The sequence below is a fragment of the Harpegnathos saltator genome, unplaced genomic scaffold (assembly GCF_003227715.2).
Source record: "Harpegnathos saltator strain DR-91 unplaced genomic scaffold, Hsal_v8.6 scaffold37, whole genome shotgun sequence".
NCBI lineage: Eukaryota > Metazoa > Arthropoda > Insecta > Hymenoptera > Formicidae > Harpegnathos > Harpegnathos saltator.
The window spans coordinates 1,135,573-1,157,202 of NW_020230172.1; the positions used below are offsets into that span (position 1 = coordinate 1,135,573).

At 49.7% G+C, this 21,630-nt stretch overlaps 2 protein-coding genes and 2 long non-coding RNA genes across 4 annotated transcripts; 2 read left to right on the forward strand and 2 right to left on the reverse strand.

The window, feature by feature from the left end:
- Nucleotides 1–1,318: 1,318 nt before the first annotated feature.
- LOC105188775 (uncharacterized) lies at nucleotides 1,319–12,418 on the reverse strand (the record flags this gene model as incomplete). The annotated part of the gene is given in 6 exon segments (XM_083287589.1): nucleotides 1,319–1,450; nucleotides 1,452–1,492; nucleotides 1,495–1,546; nucleotides 1,548–1,627; nucleotides 1,693–1,982; nucleotides 12,390–12,418. Coding segments are annotated over 6 exon segments (624 nt in total), but the record flags the coding sequence as incomplete, so codon positions are not given.
- A 2,353-nt stretch (nucleotides 12,419–14,771) lies between these two features.
- LOC112588992 (uncharacterized) lies at nucleotides 14,772–17,373 on the forward strand. Its single transcript, XR_003113161.1, has 4 exons — nucleotides 14,772–15,272; nucleotides 16,005–16,174; nucleotides 16,270–16,487; nucleotides 16,913–17,373. It is a non-coding gene; the product is annotated as an uncharacterized LOC112588992 (long non-coding RNA).
- Nucleotides 17,374–17,411: 38 nt separating this feature from the next.
- Nucleotides 17,412–18,865, forward strand: LOC109504361 (uncharacterized). The gene is made up of 2 exons (XR_002163003.2): nucleotides 17,412–17,624; nucleotides 18,009–18,865. It is a non-coding gene; the product is annotated as an uncharacterized LOC109504361 (long non-coding RNA).
- Nucleotides 18,866–19,584: 719 nt separating this feature from the next.
- On the reverse strand, nucleotides 19,585–21,151 carry Gclm (Glutamate-cysteine ligase modifier subunit). The gene is made up of 6 exons (XM_011150353.3): nucleotides 20,796–21,151; nucleotides 20,557–20,619; nucleotides 20,361–20,478; nucleotides 20,101–20,300; nucleotides 19,885–19,999; nucleotides 19,585–19,793 (listed from the first exon to the last, which is right to left on the reverse strand). The coding sequence occupies exons 1-6, from the start codon at nucleotides 20,883–20,885 to the stop codon at nucleotides 19,642–19,644; spliced, it is 738 nt and encodes a 245-aa protein (XP_011148655.1). The 5' UTR covers nucleotides 20,886–21,151; the 3' UTR covers nucleotides 19,585–19,641.
- Between the last annotated feature and the right edge of the window lie 479 nt (nucleotides 21,152–21,630).

Sequence of the window (21,630 nt, forward strand, 5' to 3'; positions counted from 1 at the left end):
CTCTGCCTCTTTTTTCGAGACGCAGAATAGCGTAAAGAGAGAGAGAGAGAGAGAGAGAGAGAGAGAGAGAGAGAGAGAGAGAGAGAGAGAGAGAGAGAGAGAGAGAAGAGTTATCACGGTCCAGCTAAAATTTACAATATTTGTCGAGACGCGTGTTTACAGTCTGGGATCGAGGTATCGAAAAGAAAGAGAAAAAGAGCTTTAAAATAAAGGGTTTTTCAGATCTAAGGCTGATACCGCACGTAACAGCCTATGCGTCCGCCTCTGCGGGCCCATTACCGCGAGCTATTACCGTCGATATTCCCGACTATCGACTGGGATCTCCGAATCCGTCCTGCGCAACGTCGCCCACGCTCTCGCTCATCGAAGCTCGCGTGTCTCTCCCGCTGACGTCCGCGACGAACGCGACTTCGGGAAAGCCGCTGATGCGTGTACGCGCCGCCAACAGCGAGGAGCGAACCGATTCAATCGATGGTGAAGCGGTAAAGAGCGTCCGCCGCCACGGAGCGAATATATTCGCGTCGTCGTGTGTTTATGCCGGCGCGTACTCGGAGCGGCAGGAGCGACAGGACGAAGGTGACATTTGTTGTATTCTAAGAACGATTCTCCCGAGAATACGAGTGGCACACGACGGAGCGCGCAAAGAATGCGATTCGATAAAGATATAGTACAAACGTCAAAAACGCGTAGCGTAGCGCGTCAGGTCGATCAACTGATAGAACCGATAGAAAAATGAAAAAAATAAAGAGGGTGAAGGGGAAGGGGAGAAAGTTTCCGCCCAGGCAGCAAATGACACACGATAAGAAACAAACGTAATCTAGCGAGAATATTAAAGCCAAATATACACACATAAATACAAGAGCGAGGCGATCAAGAGAGGTGAGTCCAAGGAGCCACCGAGAGAGCGTGAGAGAGAGAGAGAGAGAGAGAGAGAGAGAGAGAGAGAGAGAGAGAGAGAGAGAGAGAGAGAGAGAGGGAGAGAAGGGGAAGGGGAGAGAAGAAGAACGAGCAAGCGGGTGAGCGAGAAAAGGAGACGATACGCAAAGTGAGAGAGAGAAAGAGAGAGAGAGAGAGAGAGGGAGAGAGAGGGAGAGAGAGAGAGAGAGAGAGAAGGAGAAGAAAAGAGCAAGAGGAAAGACGCAGGAGCGGACGAAAGGAGAGACGACGGACTCGCTCGAGCCGAACGCGCTTCTCTCTCGCGGCCTGAGCGGAGACAGATAGACGGGGGGGAAGAGCGAGAGCTAGAGCGAGAGAGAGAGAGAGAGAGAGAGAGAGAGAGAGAGAGAGAGCGAGAGAGAGAGAGAGAGAGAGAGAGAGAGAGAGAGAAAGAAAGAGAGAGGGAGAGACAGACCGCGGCGTGCACACGGTGTGTTCCCTCTCCACCGGGTAACACACAACGTGCACGTGCATCAGGGCGTGCGCGCGTGTGCGTGTACAAAGTAGGTCCACGGAGCGGAGGAGAGACGGCGAATGAATATCGCCGTCCCCTCGCGGCCGGTGCGACCAATCCGCGCCAAGCGCGAGCTGCGTGAAGGCGGAACGCGGTACTCTTCGCGTATATCCGCGTATTTATTATTCAGTTTGCAAATACGTGGCAAAAATGATCTCTCTCCGGCGCGCTCGCTCACTCGCTCGCTCGCTCGCACGCTCGCCCGCATCGGCCGGCTGGATCTCTCGCGCGCGGCCGCGCGCACCTCTCTCTGCCGCGGCCACGGCCCGCGGAGCCGGGAGGTGGAGCCAGAAGGCAGAAGGAGCAGGGCAACGACGAGATATCGGCCGTTAATTTGTTAGAAACGCCACCGGCACGGCCGATTGCGCCGCGTGCACGCCTGCCCGAGTGCGTGCGTAAGTGCGTAAATGCGTGTGCACACGCGCACTGCAAACGCGGCGGCCAGCCCCATTTGGGGGACCCCCCGACGTTGTCGTCGTTATCGTCTGCGATGCCGCGAGACGACGAATGGACTACCGATCGGCGCCGCGTCCTTTTTTATCCTTTTTTTTTTCGTGACGTCGATTTTGCACGAGGAAATCGCGTGTTTTCGAGCAGACGCTCGCGCAATCACCGGTCCGCGAGGTGTCTTATTCATGAACGTCGTTGCGGCGCACGCAACTCGCGATAAAACGTCGTGTTAATTGGCTTGGTGCGTTAAACAACGGTGGTCGGGAGAAATCGCGTCGCCGCGCCGCGCCAGGCCGGCGCGTTCGAACGGAAAAAAGGAGCAGCGTCGGGCCGCTCGCTCTCCTCTATGCAAAACACCGCGCGTACTCGCACCGGCGTACGGTCCGTTTTTCTACGAACGCGTGTACTCGCACCATGGTCAGTTACACCTTCCCACCCGTGTTCTCCGCACGCCATAACATTTCCGCACTTTACGCTCGCGGTCGATATCATCTCTCTCTCTCACTTCTTTCGCGCTCGCCTCGCGAGCGAGCTCTTGGAAGTTCGCCTGCGTCCGGATTCCGCGCGATTTAATTGCTCGATGGTAATTACAAAATTGCGATGGCACGGCCGATCATCGCGTGTCGCTAATTTCGATGGCTCACGTGTAGACGCGGCTCACGCTGCGCGCGTGTGCTTACGAAAATGCATACGCGATGAGCGTCGTTCGTGATGAGCGTGAGAGGGAGAATCGGCACGGGCGGCACGGGCGGAAATATTAAGGAAGTCGCGCCTGGCAAGTGATACGGTCCAGCACTGGTCAGACGTACGCCGAATTCAAGCTGCGCGGACTCGCGTGAGAGACGCTCTTCCAGCTGTCAGCCCGGATTGCTGATAGCTACGATTGAGCTACGTTCGTCGACGTATAATTTCCGAGAGCTTAACAAGACGACGTTCAGAGAAGAAATTCAATCTCGACTTCTCGAATTAGATGAAGCATATTTATAATCCCGGATTGCCTTGCTTGATGATTGAAACGAGGAGATCGACGAGGAGATCATCTTGGTTATGGAATTTCCGGGAAATTAACAAGGTTTGAGAAATACATTTAGTTCTGGTCTTTTAAAAATTCACCAAGCATGATTCAAGATTAATATTTCGTTATTAACGTTTGCGAGATGGAGTATGGCAAGCTTTCGACCGCGAGATTGACAGTCGAGATAGAAGCGATTACTCAAGGCTCGACTCAATTTTCGGTCTGCCGAGATTCGTGCGTCGTCGACACCACGCTAAATCGCAATGTGCGACAGAGAGAACTGCGCGTTTCCCGCCGAGTTCCCCGTTCGTGGCGTTTAAAAAACGTACGGTTCAAAGTTCAAGGCACTTTACGCCCTACTTCCTCCGCGGCTGCTTCGTTCGAGCCGTAAAACGGCCTCTCCCCGAGGATAGGCACGAATTAGAATACCCTGGAATTCGCAAAAGTCACACTCGAGCTGGCAACCGCTTGGCGCGGGCGCAAGAGCCCGCGGTGTTTCGACCTTTTCTTTCGACACGTCTCCTTTCCTCTCTTCGCAACGGTGCGTTTTAATATACGTCCTCGTGTGCGAGGGCGTCGACGATCGCTCTATCGAGATGCTCACAGCACACCTTTGTAGCGCGGCACTTTTCTACATATGATTATCTATCTCGTCTCAGAGATATACGACTTCCTTTCCGAGGATTGCTGATTGCAAGAATTCGACATATTCCGATCTTGACTCTCTCTGTTCCGATCGATCCCAATTTTCCTCAAACTGTAATCTTCAATCTGCAGTATTGCCATCCGACTTGAATCGAGGCTTTTCAAGGAAATGCGGTTCACGATCTTTTACCGCGAATCTCCGTTTTCCCGATGCAACAAGGCGGCGCGTACGCCCCCCTCCTCCCCCCCTCTCTCTCTCTCTCTCCCTCTCTCTCTCTCTCTCTCTCTCTCTTCCGGCCACGAGGACATTAAAGGCTGATTTTCCGAGCGAGTCGTCAGGAGAGCGCGCGGCAACTTACACACTTGCGGCGCAAAACGGGAACGTTGTGAAAGCCCCGGCGCGGTGCGGTGGGTCTTCGGCCTCGTCTTCGTCCTCTCGACGCCGCCCCACGTCTCCTCGTTCCTCCGCGGCGACGACGACGGCGACGCGGCGGCGGCGGCGGCGGCGGCGGCGGCGGTGGCAGCGGCGGCGGCGACGACGGCGGCGGCGGCCCTCCTCGCTAGGAAATAAGAAATTTTCTTGAGAGATGCGAGGCTCTCTCGGCGCGAGGGAGGAGGCCTAGCCAAGCGAACATAGTTAATTTAGATTGTATCGCGTGAGAAGCAGGAAATGACGAAATATCCTGAGTGCTGACTTATACACTGCCGCCGCCGCCGCCGCCGCCGCCGCCGCCGCCTCGTGTGTGCCTGCCATCGTGCCTCCATCGCGCGCGCTGCTCCTCGACCTCAGAGCCGCGGCTCTGCTACGGCTTCGACACGCAAGGATGATACTCTGTCTCTTCTGTCCTTCTTCTCCTCCGTTTTTCTTTTCCCCCTCATCGCGCATCCTACTCCGACTAGCTACGACGCTCGAACGGTGTCGCAGCCCTTTCGACGAAAAAGAGCATCGCGCGGCCGGCGTGTCGCTTTGACGTTCAAACGTCGCGAGGATATCGAGAGGATATCGAGAGTACGACAAGAGCGCGAGATTCGACGGAGCACGACCTCAGAAACTCACTGCTTGAACTCATTTCACGCGAGAGACGTTTCAGAGACGTCGAACGTCACGCCGATCGTTGACTCACTGAGAAACTCTGCGAACGTTTCCACCCGGCGATGACTTCGCCAAGACTGACTTGTCAGTGGCGTTTTTGCAATCTTTAATATCTCTACAACGAAACTTCCTGTTTTTTGTTCGTTTCAAGTTTAGATTGGATTCGTCCGGTTTAGAGACCATTTAATTATTAGCAGATTCGAATTCCCAGCGCGAGGCGAGACGTCGCCTTTGAAACAATCGGCTTTGGCAGATCACACGGCGAGAATCGTCTCTTCAATTATCATTCCGTCGCACTCTTTCGGACTCGTCGACGCGTGTGCATTGTGAGGAATTGGGCATGGCTGTCAGACGGTCTGCCAGGTCGTACCCCGTGGAAATCTCGTCGGTGCACTAAAGGAAGTGACGCGGGAATAATTTGTCACACGTGATTGGAGACGGCGTATAATGAAGGCTCGGGTTCCGAGTACAACGCCATCGGTTGCTCGAACGCTCGACCGTACGCGAGCGCGATATTTATACTTCGGCGTGTGCATTTAACGCATTAATCATGCGAGGCACTTCTCGCGGCGATCGCGACGAGCGGTCGCTACCTTTCGCGTCACGGAGCTTCGTCGATCCGAGGAAAGAAAAAAGGAAAAATATCTTCCAACGTGAATAATCAGTTCGAGTAAACTCGCACTCGCACTTCGCGCGAGGAAGAGTAACGACGAACAAATCTGCCAATTATTATTATTATCCGCAGAAGCGCGATATTCCTCCTTCGTCCTCTCTCCCTCTCCCTTTTCTTTCTTCACCTTTACGAGCAGCGAATAATGTTAGTTTATGGTAATGTATTCGCGTGTGCAGAGGCGCGGATGCACGTACGATGATACTTCGCTGTCAGCAAGGTGTAACGAACGTCGATGCGCAAGGTCACTCCATACTTCGCTGTCACAAGGTGAATGAAGACGTTCGTCTATAAGGCGTTATAAATAGACACACGGGTACACCGTGCTTAATTCCGCGCACGAAACCGGGTTTTCTCCGTCACACTCCCATGGAGCTTGGTCACCTGGAGGAGGAGTCACTATGCCCAATTAACCCTTTGAGAACCGTACGCTCGCCGGGCATTACCGCTTCCGACGTTGCATCAGTTCTTTTTTTCGCCGTACGATTTTAGCGAGTCCGCCATCCGAATCGCGCGATGGCAGGGGAAAACATGAAGAAACAAAGGAGAGGCGGAGAGAAAGGATGCTGCGAGTGACAAGATCGCGGAGGGACTGTGAACGAAATTGTCGGTCGCTGATCGAAAATATTCCAGTCGGTGTAGCCGAAAGCGCAAAACGGCCGCTTTCGATTCGATCGCCGCTCGCCGCGTTTTCATATCAACGCGCCTCAATCGACGACGACCGCTGCAGTCGCGTGCACGCTACGATCCCATTTCTCCGCGTGAGCTCTCAACTGGAGAGCGAAGTCGGCAGCGACTGTTTAATCTCTCACCTGTGACCCAGACGGTTCGCGATACGCGTCCGCGAATGATGAACGACTCCCGATGAGAGCGTACAACACAACACGGAAAGCCGAGCGACGCGACGAGCTTTCGCGACGAGACACGAGAATCCTGCAGCCTGCGTATAATAATTCTCCCGCGTGTAATTTTCAGCGCGGCAGAAGAAAACGACTGAGAGAATGACGCGCGCTTTTCCAGCGGGGAAAGCTGTCGCGCGCGTAACGAGGAGCGAGCGAACGGCGAAAATCGAGGATAGGACGCTCGCGCTCTTGGAACGTCGGGTCCTGGAAAAACGCAGGACACGCATCTCGGCGGACGTCGGTCGTAGACCGGTGAAAGAACGGAAAAATCAGAAATGCCGGGAGAGAGAGAGGGGAGGAAGGGGGGGGATTCGCGGAGGGATGAGCCGAGCGGTTGCATGAGCGCTACCGTACGCGTCGATAATATTCCACAGGCTCATTAGCGATCCAGGAACGCCAGCACTCCTCCCCCCCGCGTGTTGGAGTAATTATCTGTTACAACGTAGCCTCGTAGGTAGGTACGGCGTATAACAGCAGATCAGCGCAACGATTAAGCTCAAAAATAGTTCATGGGAACCGCGGTAAGCTAATCTCCATCGCATTAGTGTTGTTCCATACGTATAAAATGCCTTTCCGAGGAGGAAGCAGCTGCACGCACCTTTACCGCTCGCGGGGTCATCACTTTCGAAACACTTCGCGCCTCTTCGCGCGTCCTCCGCCGAGGAGGTACCGCGCGAAATCCGCGCTCGCACCTGCAGATCACTCTCTAGTCTCGGTTTCTATCGGACCTTCGATCGTAGCGATTGCGATCCGTATTCGTCGCTCGATCAACGCCGATCGTCGACTCTTCGCGGTGATGACGCTAATTGCCGTAGCTGTGTTCGCGTCTTGATATCGCGTCTCGAGTCTGGCTTCCTGGATCCCTCCATATCGCGATATTAAATTTCCGTCTATCTCTTCTCTCCTCCCCTCTCTCTCTCTCTCTCTCTCTCTTTCTCTCTCTCTTTCTCTCTCTCTTTCAAATATTGGCCTACGAATTAATGTGAGACCCTCGGCTTGCTACCGTACGATAATCGAGATCGCGTGCACGGAATCGTGCGCGTCGTTCGGTGTCTCTCGAAATCTACGAGCGCTCCTGGTGAGACAGGTCGGGTCCACCTCGCAGCCGCGGAAAAATGACGAGTTCGCCATTGGCAATCTACCCCGGTGTACATGTCGGCGCATGCATACAGGGTGTACTATCGCGAGCCATCGCGGACCTCAAGTTAAAGTTCCAACGACAGGTCGTTCGGTCGTGCGCCGTGTACTCTTCGCGCTCTTCCTCAACCTTCAACAGCAAACCCCTCCGGTGACCTTCCAAGTCATCCGACTGGAGTATGCCAACTTCCGCTCGAAATATGCCCAGCTACCGGCGCCACCGGGGCTCGGATCGCGCCGCAGAGCGAGCTCACTCGCGACTCGAGGAAAGATCGAATCCCGTCGGGGAGCCGCCGAGACGTCTCCGCGGAGACGGAATCGGTCTCGAGGTCGGGCCGAGGGAATCATAAGTCGCTCGGCTGCGTCGCGGAACACCCTGTATAAGCTAGCTGCCGTGAGTCGTACCTCTCTACGGTACCTACCACCCGCAACCGACAACAGGCCAAGCCGGGGCAGAGTCTTAGGCCAGGCCAGGCCGAGCAAGAGTCGTGTAAGAAGGGGTTAAGAAACTCTCGAACTGAAGTGCCTACACCGGAAGCAGGGGCCTTGCTTTCTGGGCTAATAACCGTACCCACATCGACACGCGGGATCTGCGTGCGCGCGTACACGCTTAGAGGTAAGAGAGAGGGACGGAGGGCAAGAGGGGGAGAGAGAGAGAGAGAGAGAGAGAGCGAGCGTGAGAGGGTTGGAGGAGAAGAGGGAGAAGGAGAAGGAGATGGAGGAGAGGGGTCGGAAGCGATGGGAGAGAGAGGAGAGGGAGAGAGGTGTAATATAGCGCGGCGGGGCTCCTTTATGCGTGCGCGTATATACAGGTATGCGCGCACACACACACACACACACACACACACACACACACACACACACACATACACACACGAAGCAGCCCGATGACGCACACAGGTGTGCAGGGACCCCTTATCAGCATGCAAAGCTAGATTTTATGTGCGATCGAATGCCAAGCTGCGGGATTCGTACGTAAATCGCAATCGAGTTACTTGCACGCGAGCCGAGCGCCCGGGAAAATCTCGTGCGTGCGTGCGTGCGTGCGTGCGTGAGCGAACGAAAAAACCGCCCGTCGTCGCACGATATTTAGACTCGCGCGAGCGAAATCGGAAAGCGCTTTTCGCGGACGTGTTAGAGCGTTCCGAGGAGACCCAAACGGACGCGCGCTTCATTATCCGAACGAGCGAGCGGATTATCGTCGTCGCGATTAAGACGCACGCGGCCGCTTGAGCGACCGTAATGATAATTATCGCGCGTTACAATTACGATCGGCGGTTTCACCACAGCGGCGCATTGGCGGCTGCGCTGGCGCGCTTCATCTCTTCACATTTGCCTTATGCTACCATAATTATAAAATATAATTTCACGTTGTAGCAGCACGCGTAATTTTATGAAATGATGTAGCTCATAAAGCGGAGCTTCTCACCGCGAAGCGGTGAGATTGATTATCGCTCTAACAGTACGGCAGGCGAATCGGCCTCGTAAACAGATAAATCTGCAATTAAATGCGAAATTAACCTGAATACGAGGCGCACACGCGCGATTAGGCATCTCGGGGGCGAAGTAACGTTACGGGATAACAGCGGAGATCCGCGGACAAGCGACATCCGCCTCCGAGGCGTTTCGAAAGGAGGAAAATCGCGGAGCGGTGCGTCCGACTTTGCGAAGATAAAGTTCGACTTTACTGAGAGCGCGTCGCTCACGTTTGAATATTCTTCTGGACCCGTCGCGGGTCTAAAGACGTACCTCGCGCAATCAGACGTGATAACTATCCGACGGTTGCGCAACCGTTGCGGCACTCGAACGCAGCCAGTCTCCGAAGACGGCGCTTACGAGCGTTTCGCGTCGTGCGCAAATGGCGAGCGACCGACTTCGACGAGGACCGGAGTCAACCTTGGCGTATTGGCAATATTTGCTAATATCGCGAAGAATGTTGCTTACTTGCGAAAATCGCCATGTCGGGCAAGGTATTGCGCACTACTACGTGTCATGCGTACAAGTTGCGCTTATAAATTGTACGTTTGCATCGATTTTCAAATTCACCGTCCAAATGGATCGCCTGATAAGTCATTGTCGAGTTACACGTGGGCAAAAGTTCGATTTTAGCCGCAAGCTCCGCAAAAGGTAGTTCTACCGTTGAACCGGCTGAACAGCGACAGTTTGCGACAAACGTAATAATTTTATCGACCCTTCAACATTAGTATGTTAATACACGCGGAATCAATATATATACCTAACGCGACGCGCGATACCCGCCGTCGACATCCGGGTGCACGATCGCGTGCCGTTAATCCCGCGACGCAGGTTTTCGACGGAACCTCCATCGGCCGACGGGGTGCAGTTGTCAAAGGCGAGATTCGTCGGAACGGTAACGCGCTCATTGGTCCAGCGAAACCGACGTAACACCCGCTCTTATTGCGAGAACAGCTCGTTGGAGAACGAAACCCTTATCGCGCGAAACGGTACGCTATCCCGTTTTCTGCTTCCTCCGGTCTCACGCGACGAATCGCGGGCACCCATGTGTGTATGTGTGTGTGTGTCTATATGTAGACGAGCGCGCGCGCGCGCGCGTGTGTGTGTGTGTGTGTATGTACGTGGGATTAGAAGGTTTCGGCCGAGAGACGTGTCCCTATCCTTTTTTAATTCTCTTCTCTTTCGACTTCCCTCTCGTTTCTCCCTCTCTCTCTCTCTCTCTCTCTCTCTCTCGCTCTCGTCCGTCCATCATCCCCTTCCTCCGCGCGTCTTTCCCTCCTACGGCCGCTTGACACATTCGCGCGGAAAAAATGCAGCGGGGCTCTCCCGAGGCCTCTGCCGCCGTATATATAGGAAGGGAGCGGATGTCTGGTGTGTAAGGAACCGCTAAAATGGTGTTCGTTCTTATCCGAAGATCTAGAGCGGCGATGCGAAGAGAGGCACGCGGAGGGCTATACGTAAGGTAAAAGGGGGCTCATGACTGGTTGGTCGGTCGGTTGGTTGGTTGCTTGGTTGGTTGGTTGGTTGGTTGGTTGGTTGGTTACTTGCTTGGTTGTTGGTCGTCTGGTTGGGCTGGTTAGTGCCGTTACCAGAAAGAGGCCACCTAGGTTCGCAACGAGTGCTGAGTTATGCCTCGAACTTTCTTTATAATGAGACACCGGCTATGAAATGACAAACGTAATTAAAGCGAGCAGCCAGCCACCGGAGGTCAGGGATCCTCGAGGATTTTCACAATGGGAAATGTGCGTACCCGCTATCTATCTCCCTCCCTCCAATTCTCCTCTCCCGCTCTCTCTCTCTCTCTTTCTCCCTTTCCTCCTCTCGTCGTCGACGTCGTGATCTGTCTGTCTTCTACCGCGATGTCTTCATTTACACCGGAGAAACGTTACTTCGTATTTATCCTTCGTCGAGCTTATGCCGCGTGCGGATACTTTCATTCACAGGATAAAAGGCTACTTCTTCATTCGCCTTCGGATCATTGTAAAGTTCGCGCGGTTGCGCACGTTGATCGAGTGATCGACACCGCGGCATACAATGACGGTGAGAGAAAGAGAAAGAGAGAGAGAGAGAGAGAGAGAGAGAGAGAGGGACAGAGCGAGAGAAAGAGACGGAAACGATAGAGCGTAAATACGAGGGATTCGGTGTAGCGAGACTTGAACTTATGTGGGACTTTTTCGAACAATCACGAATTCAACCTTGCCCCGTTTTACGCCTCCCCGTGACACAACAATGGCAACGCAATGCTACAACACATTTCACTTTTTCGCAACGCGCGTATACCGGGGAGGGGGGGGGGCCTAAAAGTATTGCGCGATTTCCTCGGCCGCGAGAGAATTCACCTCGTACACACAATGTAGATTGGAATTGGCCATGTACCGTAAAAGACTAATTATCATCTTTCGAAACCCCGGCGCTCGTCTCGCGCCGCGAATCGACTTCTATTCATAGCCGCGAAGGGCGACTTGGCGAGCGCCGTAAACACCGAGACTACGAGCCTCTGCCTCAACAGAGAGAATTGCCTCTCTCTTTCTTTTTTTTTTCCTCCCACCTCCTCCGACAATCCTCCGGAAAAATTGATCGACGAACTCAACGGTCGGTTCGCGCGTGAACAAAAGCGGAGCTTCGAGTGATCCTCCGATCACTCGAGAGACTGATGCTAAACGATCGCCGACGATGAAATACGCTCGAGGCTGTCGGGGATCGATCAATCAATCAGAAACTCGGCAGCGCAAGTTCGTTCAGCGTACCTCGGGTGATCCGCGCGGCACGAGCGCGGCGGAACGCAAGCTCCGTCCGCTTTTTATTATATATCCGCATCCGGCGCGGCGCGGCACGCCGCGATGCATCGGCCTGACAGCCGGCCGGCAGATAAGATAGCCGGGGTATCGGAAGTCGTGTCGCGGTATCGCGCGCGCGGCCGAGCGAAATGCCGAAGCTTATTTATCGATACCCGCGTCTCCTGCGCGCGGAACGTCGCGATGGCGCGGACGGCGAATACTTTTCTGTGATTCCGCCGCGACCCTGCCTACGAGCGAGGGAGGGAGAGAGAGAGAGAGAGAGAGAGAGAGAGAGAGAGAGAGAGAGAGAGAGAGAGAGAGAGAGAGAGAGAGTGAGAGAGAGAGGGAAGGGAAGGGAGAAAAGAAAGGAGAGAGAGAGAGAGAGAGAGAGAGACCGCGTTACATTCCTACCGCGATCCTGCAGTCGGGATCCCCGGGACGACGCTTCTCTCTCGCAGCAGCAACGGCAGCAGCTTGCACCCATCGCGGCTTATTCACGCGCGCCGCGGGGGCTCGCATAAAACTGCTGCCGAGTTCGGTGGGGTCACGGGGATCACGTTAGCCGCGTGCGCGCCCGCGCGATAAAGATCTCGCGTGAATGATTGCCGATGATATTTCACTTAGGGATCGTCAAAGCCTACACGAGCAGCGGCCGAGAGCGGTCCCGATAGCGCGCTATCGGGAATTCCGTCCGGGAACCCTCGGCGAAATGTCGCGCGAGCGCGCGATTTCTCCTCTGCTCCTGCGAGCCAAGCTATCGACAGGTCGCTTTACCTTTCACGATGACCATCATACGACTGCATCTGGCAGATAGCGTCGGTTACGTTTTTCGGCGCAGGAAGTTTCTCAAAGCTCCCTCTCTCTCTCTTCCACTCTCTTCGCGACGGTGTCGAGGCGTCTGAAAAAAGATCGGGAAGATCGAGTAGGTTGCGTCGACGTCGGCCGCCATTAGTGCGACATCGGTGTCGACCAATACCAAAATGAAATACGATTTTGTGACTTCGGTGTCAACAAGTAGTGGTGACATCGAGGTTTGGACTTCTACTCCGAACGCATTACAAACGTCAAGTATACTCTGCGAATGTCGAGTTCGATCTTTCTTGCGCGAGCGTCACGTGCCACGTTTTTCTGCTCAACTTGGGATATTTGCGGGATCGATACGCGTCCGAGATCACGTCCATTTCGTAATCTTTAACGTCGTCGTTACATTGTCGTTGCGCAGGTATAACGCACGATAGAAAAGACGCGCAACGACAAGGTCGCCAAAAGTTATAGAACAGCCATGGGTCCCAGCCAATCGTCGCATCGCTTCTCCTTTCGTTACGAGAGTCGATTCGACGATACATTTAACGTCCATTGGCGGACACGGATACAAACCATACGAATACGAACCATACGAGGACAAGGAGTCTCGGAGGAACCGTTCGTCGGAGCCGCCGTTACCGCCGCGTGCATATTCCGCGTCGCCATTACGAGTGCGATTTCTCAAAGCAAGCGACCGTTGCGAGAACTCGTGCGCGCGCGACTCCGGTGGCGCCACCTCTAGCGAATTACCCGCAGATGCATGAGCGTATTACGCGCCATTACAAAAACCGCCGTCGCATACGCGAAGCGACGAGCTGATATTTATGATTGCCGCTGATGCGCGATCTCGCCGATCAGCGATCAGCATGATCAACGAGGCGACTTTGCAAGGCGGACGCGAAATCAGCTGCCGTCTCCCGATCGCCGTTCGAGTTAACTAAATGCAGCGCAGGCCGATTACTGACACGTGCTGACTATAAACTCACCGTGCTCGTCCGCGACTTCGCTGTCGACGATCGATCTCGCCACTCGCACTTCTCGCCTTCGTTGCCGTCGTCGGAACCGTCGTTCCTTTGTACTCGTTACGAAAATGGACGGTATTAACAATCCGCGATGTTACAGCAGTACGATACCTGAGCGCGGACATGTCGCAATTTCATCCTGGTCGACTGCGAACTATGCGCGTCCGTTAATGACTGACGGAAGCCTGCGTGTGCATGCGTCTGAACGGCCGGTACTTGGGGTAGTATTCACAGTCCGATCTTGCACTTAACGACGTCTTAAGCTTATCTTCAGATTCTCCGGAGCCAATTACAAATAATCCGTACAGTGGCTGGAAAAGAACTTGAAAGATCTAATTGTGCGTTACGAGTTGAGTATCACCAGCTTTTGATTGGCCACTTTTATCGATATCGTATTTATTATTTTGCATGGATCGTTACATTGATCAAAGAGCATCGAGGATAAACCAAAAATTTAAAAATAAGATCAAACTATGAACGCCAGTCGGAGATCTTTTAGCCATTCCGTCTCCTATATGTTATTTATATTTCAAGAACTGAAGTGTACTGTGAAACAATAGCCGCGTTCAGTAGAACAAAGTGATCAGAGAGCGCTTAGTGATTATTGTCTGTGATTGGAGCATTCTTTTAGATTCTTCATAGACCCAGAAATATTTACCAATCAGGAGCGAGATTCAGTGGAAAATCTAGTAATGTTGTCCAACTGTTGAGTCTGCTGAATGCAGCCCATGTATGTATGCATGATAGCTTACCAATCACGCTTGTTTATCAAGATAAACTCCTACCAATAGTGACTCTATTCCTACATTAGTAGAAAACATGGCGAATTGAGAAGAATAAGGGCCAGAGCACAGACTTCTGCATAACGCATAATACACAACGCATAAGAGAATCAACCAATCAGAGTTCTTCATTTCTGTCCTGAGGAGGGAAATGAAGAAAACTAATTGGTTTATTCTCTTATGTGTTATGTATTATGTGTTATGCAAAAGCCTGTGCTCTTGACCTTAGGGCCAGAATACAGACTTCGGGCCAAAGCACAGACTTCTGCATAACGCATAATACATAACGCATAAGAGAATAATAAAACCAATTAGTTTTCTTCATTTCCCTTCCTCCTCAGGACAAAAATGAAGAACTCTGATTGGTTGATTCTCTTATGCGTTGTGTATTATGCGTTATGAAGTCTGTGCTCTGGCCCTTCTGCATAACGCATAATCCACAACGCATAAGAGAATCAACCGATCAGAGTTCTTCATTTTTGTCCTGAGAAGGAAAATGAAGAAAACTAATTGGTTTATTCTCTTATGCGTTATGTATTATGCGTTATGCAAAAGCCTGTGCTTTGGTCCTTTGTGTAACAAAAAGCGTAATATTCTCTTCGTTACTTTCAATGCCACTTTCCTCCAGATAGCGGTTGACACGAAGCTGAACGTCCAATAGGAGGGCTCGTTTTCAAACAATAGTTGGGTTATCTCATTGGACCGGAAGTTTCATCAGCGAGCGAACTTAAAAATCCCCCACATGTTAGCCATCTTTAGCCCGGGGGTGGAGGGGATCGACGACAAGAACGACTGAGCGAGTACCGCGTCTAAGTGTACACTACCGCGATCTAATTAATGACATAATTAACCGCGAAGCGCGATTCCTCGTCACTCGGTTTTTCCCGCGTCGTTTTTCTTGCTGCTCAGCTTTATTCTCGAAGACGAGTCCCGCAACTTTGAGCAAGAAGACCAGAAAGCATACATCCTCCTAATAATTCCTACCTGCACGGCGCTCTTAGCACGTCGCGGGATATTCTCTCCCCTCGGCGCGCCGGTCGTTTCTACAGGTACGTTAAAATCGCGGCTTCTGTGTGCGTAATGCGGTGGACGCGCCTCTCGGTCGGTCGTTGGTTGTCCGACCGACTCTTGACTCGATTTCGCGACCGCAAACTCGGGAAGATATATCTCTCCCCGTGCGAGCGCCTCTCTTCTCTCGCTCCGTCCCGACGAAAGGACCTTCTCCTTCTCGCTCTCCTTTACCGCGAGGCGCTGCCTCGGATTCTCCCTTTCTCTCTCTCTCCCTCTCTCTCTCCCTCTCTCCCTCTCTCTCTCTCTCTCTCTCTGTCTCTCTCTCTCTCTCTCTCTCTCTCGCTCGTTCTCTCTCTCTCTCTCTCTCTCTCTCTCTCTCTCTCCCTTTCTCTCCCTCTTTATCCATGGGGGCCACGAGGCCCCGCCAATGGGACAGGGGGATAGCAGACCCCGTCGCGGAGACAACATAAAGATTTAAGACTGAGAGATGCGCCAATAAACATGCTGCGCCCCGGCTGCAGTCAGCTCGCGCTCTTCTCCGCGCTGCGTTCACCGCTGCTGTTCCGTTTCATTCGGTTTCCGCTCCGTTCTGTTCTGCTCGATTCTGTTCTGTTCTGTTCTGTTCTGTTCCGTTCTGTTCTGTTCTGTTCGCAGCCACCGCATATGCGCGTCGCCTGCGCGCCCGTGAGCGCTTACGCATACAGGGTGTCTCATCTTTAGCGATATTCCGCTGCTCCTCTAATTTTAAAACGACTCGTTTTTTTTTCCAGGACAGGCTGACACCCCGTTTTGATTTCTACCTATCTATCTACCTATCTATCTACTTCTGTCTTGTCTATTTATCATGACACTCTGGTGATTAACTCGAGAGAAAGATAGTCGATCGAGAAACGCGGAAAGCTCGTCACATCCCTCTGGATAGGCTCCTTAAGCGCAATTCGTAAGAATGCTTTCTCAATGTAAAGATTGATTTATTTTAGATCACTCGATCGTTATCATAAATTATTAATGGACGATCCGTCTGTCGTTTTCCAGCACGAGCTGTAATCCGAGAGAGGTGGCCTCTCCGGATAACGAGAAACGCCGGTACACCTGCCAGAGCCTGTTCCTCGACGTTCCCAGCGAACGCGCTTTCGCGCACACCGCGGAAATAAAAGCTTTCAATGCGAAAGGACGGTCGTATACCGCGAAAGTAGTAGATCGGGACGTTGGTCGAGCAAAGCGACAAGGGACTTGAGCTGGACCCACTGTCGGTGCTGCCGACTCCTCTCTCTCTCTCTCTCTCTCTCTCTCTCTCGCTCTCGCTCTCGCTCGCTCGCTCGCTCTCCCTCTGCCTCTTTCTCTGTCTTCCTCCCTCTCTTTCCGTCTTGCTCTTTCTTTCTCCCCGCGCTCCCCGACTTATTTATTCCTTTCTCCGTCGCTGGCTCCCTTTCTTCCTCGACTTCTTCTTCTTCTTCTTCATTTCTGTCCTTTTGCCCGTTTTCTGCTTCCGCAAACGACAGTCGCTTATTTATACCCCGTCTTTGCATCGCGCGCGGGACCGAGCGAGGGTGCTTTTGCGTTTGCCCGCTACTGCCGCGCGCACTAGTGTCGTTACTGTTTACTTCTCGCTTATATTAACTTGATTTTCGTATCTCTAATGTCATGTTTGTAATCCTTACCGTAAAATACGTTTCAGAAGAAAAGGGGAAACAGAAGGCGCAGCGTTTGTCGAAACTTTGGAACGCGAGGTCTCTCAGCGGCACCCTGACCCGTCCTTCTCACTCAAGACAGGTTCCTCGATCAACACGACGAATGAAGGATGCACCACGACTTCCGGATAAATCTCGACGTTTTATTTGTGCGCACAAACACACACAAGCGATCTTCCTCACGAATTATTAGATTATTGAGATCGCGAGACACGGTGCCACACAGAGGTTTACCACACGCACGCACGATATACGTGGCGCGAATACATCGCAGTGCGTGCGCTCGCGACAAAAGCGAGGAGGGTGGAGAGCCGAACAAATAAATGCTGAAAAGAGGAACAAAACCGACATTATGTGGCATTAACATACAAAGTATGTCAGACCCGCGATCCGCAGGCATAACATAGTATCGCGCGGCATACGCTCGCATACCCCGCCTGCTTTTCGCTCTTCGTCGTCGTTGTCGTCGGCGGCGGCGGCGGCGGCGGCAGCGGCGGCGGCGACAGCAGCGGCGGCGGCGACGGCCGTGAGAGCGAAAGAGGAAGGTAGAGCGAATACATACGCTGCTCTCTCACATGTGCATGCGTGCGTACCCGAAAATAAGAATAAAGGAGAAAGACGAAAGGGCGGAAGGAAGCAAAGAAGGAAGGAAGGAAAGAAGGAAGGAATAAGTCGTACCGAGATGCGAGACAGAGAAAGGTATATGAAAGAGGGTGGATATGTCGGCGATAGGCTCGTGCGACAATGAGGAAGAGGTAGTTAGGGAAAAGGGAACGTGGGGGAAGGCGAGCAGTGACGGATTTCTAAATAGTAGGCGCGCTTTTTTTTAAAGGGCACATTCAAGCTGTCGCGTCCGTGTATCGCCGATTATACCCAAATGACATAAGATGTTATAAAATCATTCAGAATGTGTTCAGGACATGCCTTGAGGGGTGTCGTAAGATGTCTTTAAGTATCCAGGATAATCTCAGGATATTTTGTGTCATCTGGATAAGCATACATCTTATATACGCACATTCGCGAAATTTGCATCGGGTTCTTTGTTGTAACAATTTTAATTTGTCATTTTAAACATTCACCAAGTCCTTGCCATTGGTGGGAAGGGGAGAAAAGGAGAGCAAGAGGCGACGTTTACGCGATTCTCCAGTCGTCTGAAGGTCCCCCATCTCCTACCGCTTCGTTGTCTCCCCCGATGTACACGTGTGTCTCTATATGTGTATGTGTGTGCGCGCCACGCGGTGCGGCTCAACGCAAAAGGGCTGCCTGGAGCGGGAGGAGAGGACGCTGGAGAGTAGTAGAACGCGCAGGAAAGGGAAAAGATCCGAGGAGGCAGCAGCAGCAGCAGTAAGCGAAGGCAAAGGGAAAAAACGAAGCGCATATATCGGGGCCGGCCTACGACGCCGACGACGACGACGACGACGACGGCGACGCCGAGGACACACACACGTGCACGCAAAACGAAGGATTCTCCTACTATGTCACCGCCGCCCTACAGGGCTCCTGATCGGCTACCGCTAGCAAGGGCCGCGAACCGCTTGAGGACCAAGCAGGACTGACCCTTTCACCCGCACTATGCTACATTATCTATTTTTATAGAATGAAACAAGTATATATTAAGGGTACCAGAATATGTAATTTCGTATTAGAAAAAAAAATGAAACACACTTAAAAGTAGAAAAAATAAGTGGGGACAAATGAAAGCTGATTACGATGCATAAAATTAGTATACCGGTTCTCATTTATTCTCATTTATTTTTTCTGCTTGTCGCAGATTCAATATTTCGAAAGCTTTCTTTCTAATTCTAATAATGTATATGTAATAAATCGAATATATTTTACCCAAAGTAACGCTAAAAGCGAAAAAATATTGTTTATATACTACTGCTCTCAAATAAATGACTACAAAATACGACAATAATATGACACAATTTGGAACAAAATGGTTTTATTTTCGTAATTTTGAATGTTTTCAAGATCACGCAAAAACATCGACTACATGAGTTATCTTGAAAACGTTCCGGTTGTAACGATCGCTCGTACCCAACGCTACCCGATCCCTTTTCGCTTTTGCGGCTTCACGTTTACCTCTATGCGTTACTACCTACTAGCGAAAATTTACACACGCATCTCAAATTGTATTTCACAATACGTTTAGAAAATGTAGCGCTTCGTGAAATTCAACTTGATTGTCTGTTTATCATAAAAAATTGGACCGAATAACTGTGCAAGCCTGTTACAAACTACTCTGTATTTGTAATTGAGAGTATACGATTTATTCCCTAAATAGGTTATAGACATGAATCTAAAAATGCTACTTGCGATCTTGCTACAAAAAGTTTATACAGGCCTTACAAAATCTCATAATCCCGTAGAAATATGTACGTTAAAATATATTAAAAATGCTAAGAATAATAAATTATAATATTATGTTTATTTCTTTACGAATCTTCCTTGCATAATCTTCAGCAAGTCATACAGAATAATTAATGCAAAATAATCACGGAAGGGTGCCCTATATATATATATATATATATATTTACTATAATATATATATATATTTACTATATAAATATATATATATATTTATATATATATATATATATATTTATTTATTATTATTATTATTTATTATTATTATTAATATATATATATATTACATATATATATTAAATTCCTCACCAATAAACAGAAATAATCTTTAGTGCTATTACTGGCGTTAAGGTTCGGCATTTAACTTATTAACACACACAAAGTACCCTTTTGATGATAAGATACCACGGCATTTGAGATGAACCTGATATCTAGTTAGCCATTGTAAACGAGCGGTATCACCAAAAATCTCTTCCAACACTTCTTGAGGAAGGATTTCTGTAAAGAAAAAGTAGCAAGGTAACAGATAAATGTTATATTTTACAAATGACTGTTTTTCAACTGGAAAACACAATTGGTAAACACTTACGACACGGGTCACTGTGTGTTAATAATTGAATGTCATTTTCCTTGGTGAATGTCTGCAAAGCTGGTGGAACAACACAACACGTGGCTAAGTTAATTTGGACAATATTTGGCTTTATCTAAAAACAACAGATAAAAATAATAGATATGGTAAATTCAATAGTAAATATATTTGAGAATGAGTTATAATGACCATGTTATACAAATAATACATTCTTACATTGGCCCATTGGAACAATTCAATGAATATGTTTGTATTAATATCACTCAAACCAACACTGGCCAGTTTGTTACTTTTCACATATTCTTCTACTACAGACCATATGCGTTTCAACGATGATAATGTATCTTCTGATTCTTCGGTACTTTTGTAAGCTATCACTAAAGATTCTATAATATCCGTATTGAGTGCCTTAAATGCTGTAACAGAATATAATGTTAGAAACACATACAGATACATTATTGCAATAATTAACACACCTTGATCCAATGCTTGTTTTAGTGAATCTTCATCAGGTGAGGGGATAAATACTTTTATAGTAATTTTCAATTCTTTTCTGTCAACGTTTTGTAGACTTATGTCCTCCTTACCATTAATCTAAAATTACAATTAATAAAAATTTCTCAAATACAAAAATATTCTTGATTACATCAAATCATTAGACTATATACATACAATTGTTGCATTATCCCCTTTGCCTTGCTTGTCATTTAGGATAATTTTCAACGCTTCGATTAACTGAAATAAATCAACGAAAAGTATATTAATGTCGCCAGATAGATTCGAAAAAATACGTCATGTACAAAACGACATAACCTTGATGATGATAAATCGATAATTTGTGCTATCGCAATGACTGTTACGTTATTAATTGTTTCGTGCCGGTAGAGAAATGTTATGCAATATTGACTAACCTCATCTGTGGAATTTTGGCTCGCCTTCTTTTTCGCCTCGCTAAGACAGAGTATATTCCCGGTGTTGATCAGCAAATCGTGGGGTACCATATTTGAAGAGTAATAATGATCTCCTCACGGCAAGATATCTTTTGACGTCTCGTTCTGACAGTCAGGGTACTTATACGCTCGTGGCAAAAAGCGACGTAAACGAACGTGACTCTCCTATTTAACCGCAAGAAAGGGACTGAAACTGCTGTACGAAGAGAAAATTCCCGAACAATTTATCAAGTCTAATCGTTGACGCGCGCGATATGTGATTACACTTCGCATTCAAGTATCCTTTATACCGATTACATCAACTTATATCATACTAGAGATTTTAGATAAATCACACGAGTGATTGTTTCCGTCATTAACGAACGCGAAAAATGCGAATTCGGCATGAGTTTCCGTAAACTTTAACGTAATGAATTTTCATAATAATGATTGACAATATTTATCGCCGTGACAGAGAGAATTTCGTGTTAAATTTCATGTGCGGTCAAAAGTCGTTAACAATATTAAAATTGATATTGCAAATATCTTATACTGGTTATAAGTGATATCAGAGTGTTAACGATCATTTTTCCAACTTGATTTTTATTTACAGCATCAAGACAAAAGCAAACGTAGAAAAATATTTTTCACACAATTTTGTTATGATAATGATGATCATCTGATGATAATGAGTATCTTATCTGATATATCCGCATAGAATGTTTCTTATAGAATTGCAATAAACATATTCTCGATCCTGCGAGAACTGTACAATTATATAATTGTAGAATTTGAAGAAATGTCACAATCATAATCA

Bases quoted from the DNA above. Each gene is read 5' to 3' on its own strand.
- Gclm (XM_011150353.3), bottom strand. From the start codon at position 20,885: ATGGTACCCCACGATTTGCTGATCAACACCGGGAATATACTCTGTCTT. The intron at 20,620-20,795 runs GTTAGTCAATAT...GATTTATTTCAG, and splicing joins GCCAAAATTCCACAGATGAG to TTAATCGAAGCGTTGAAAAT. The intron at 20,000-20,100 runs GTAAGAATGTAT...TGTTGTTTTTAG, and splicing joins AATTGTTCCAATGGGCCAAT to ATAAAGCCAAATATTGTCCA.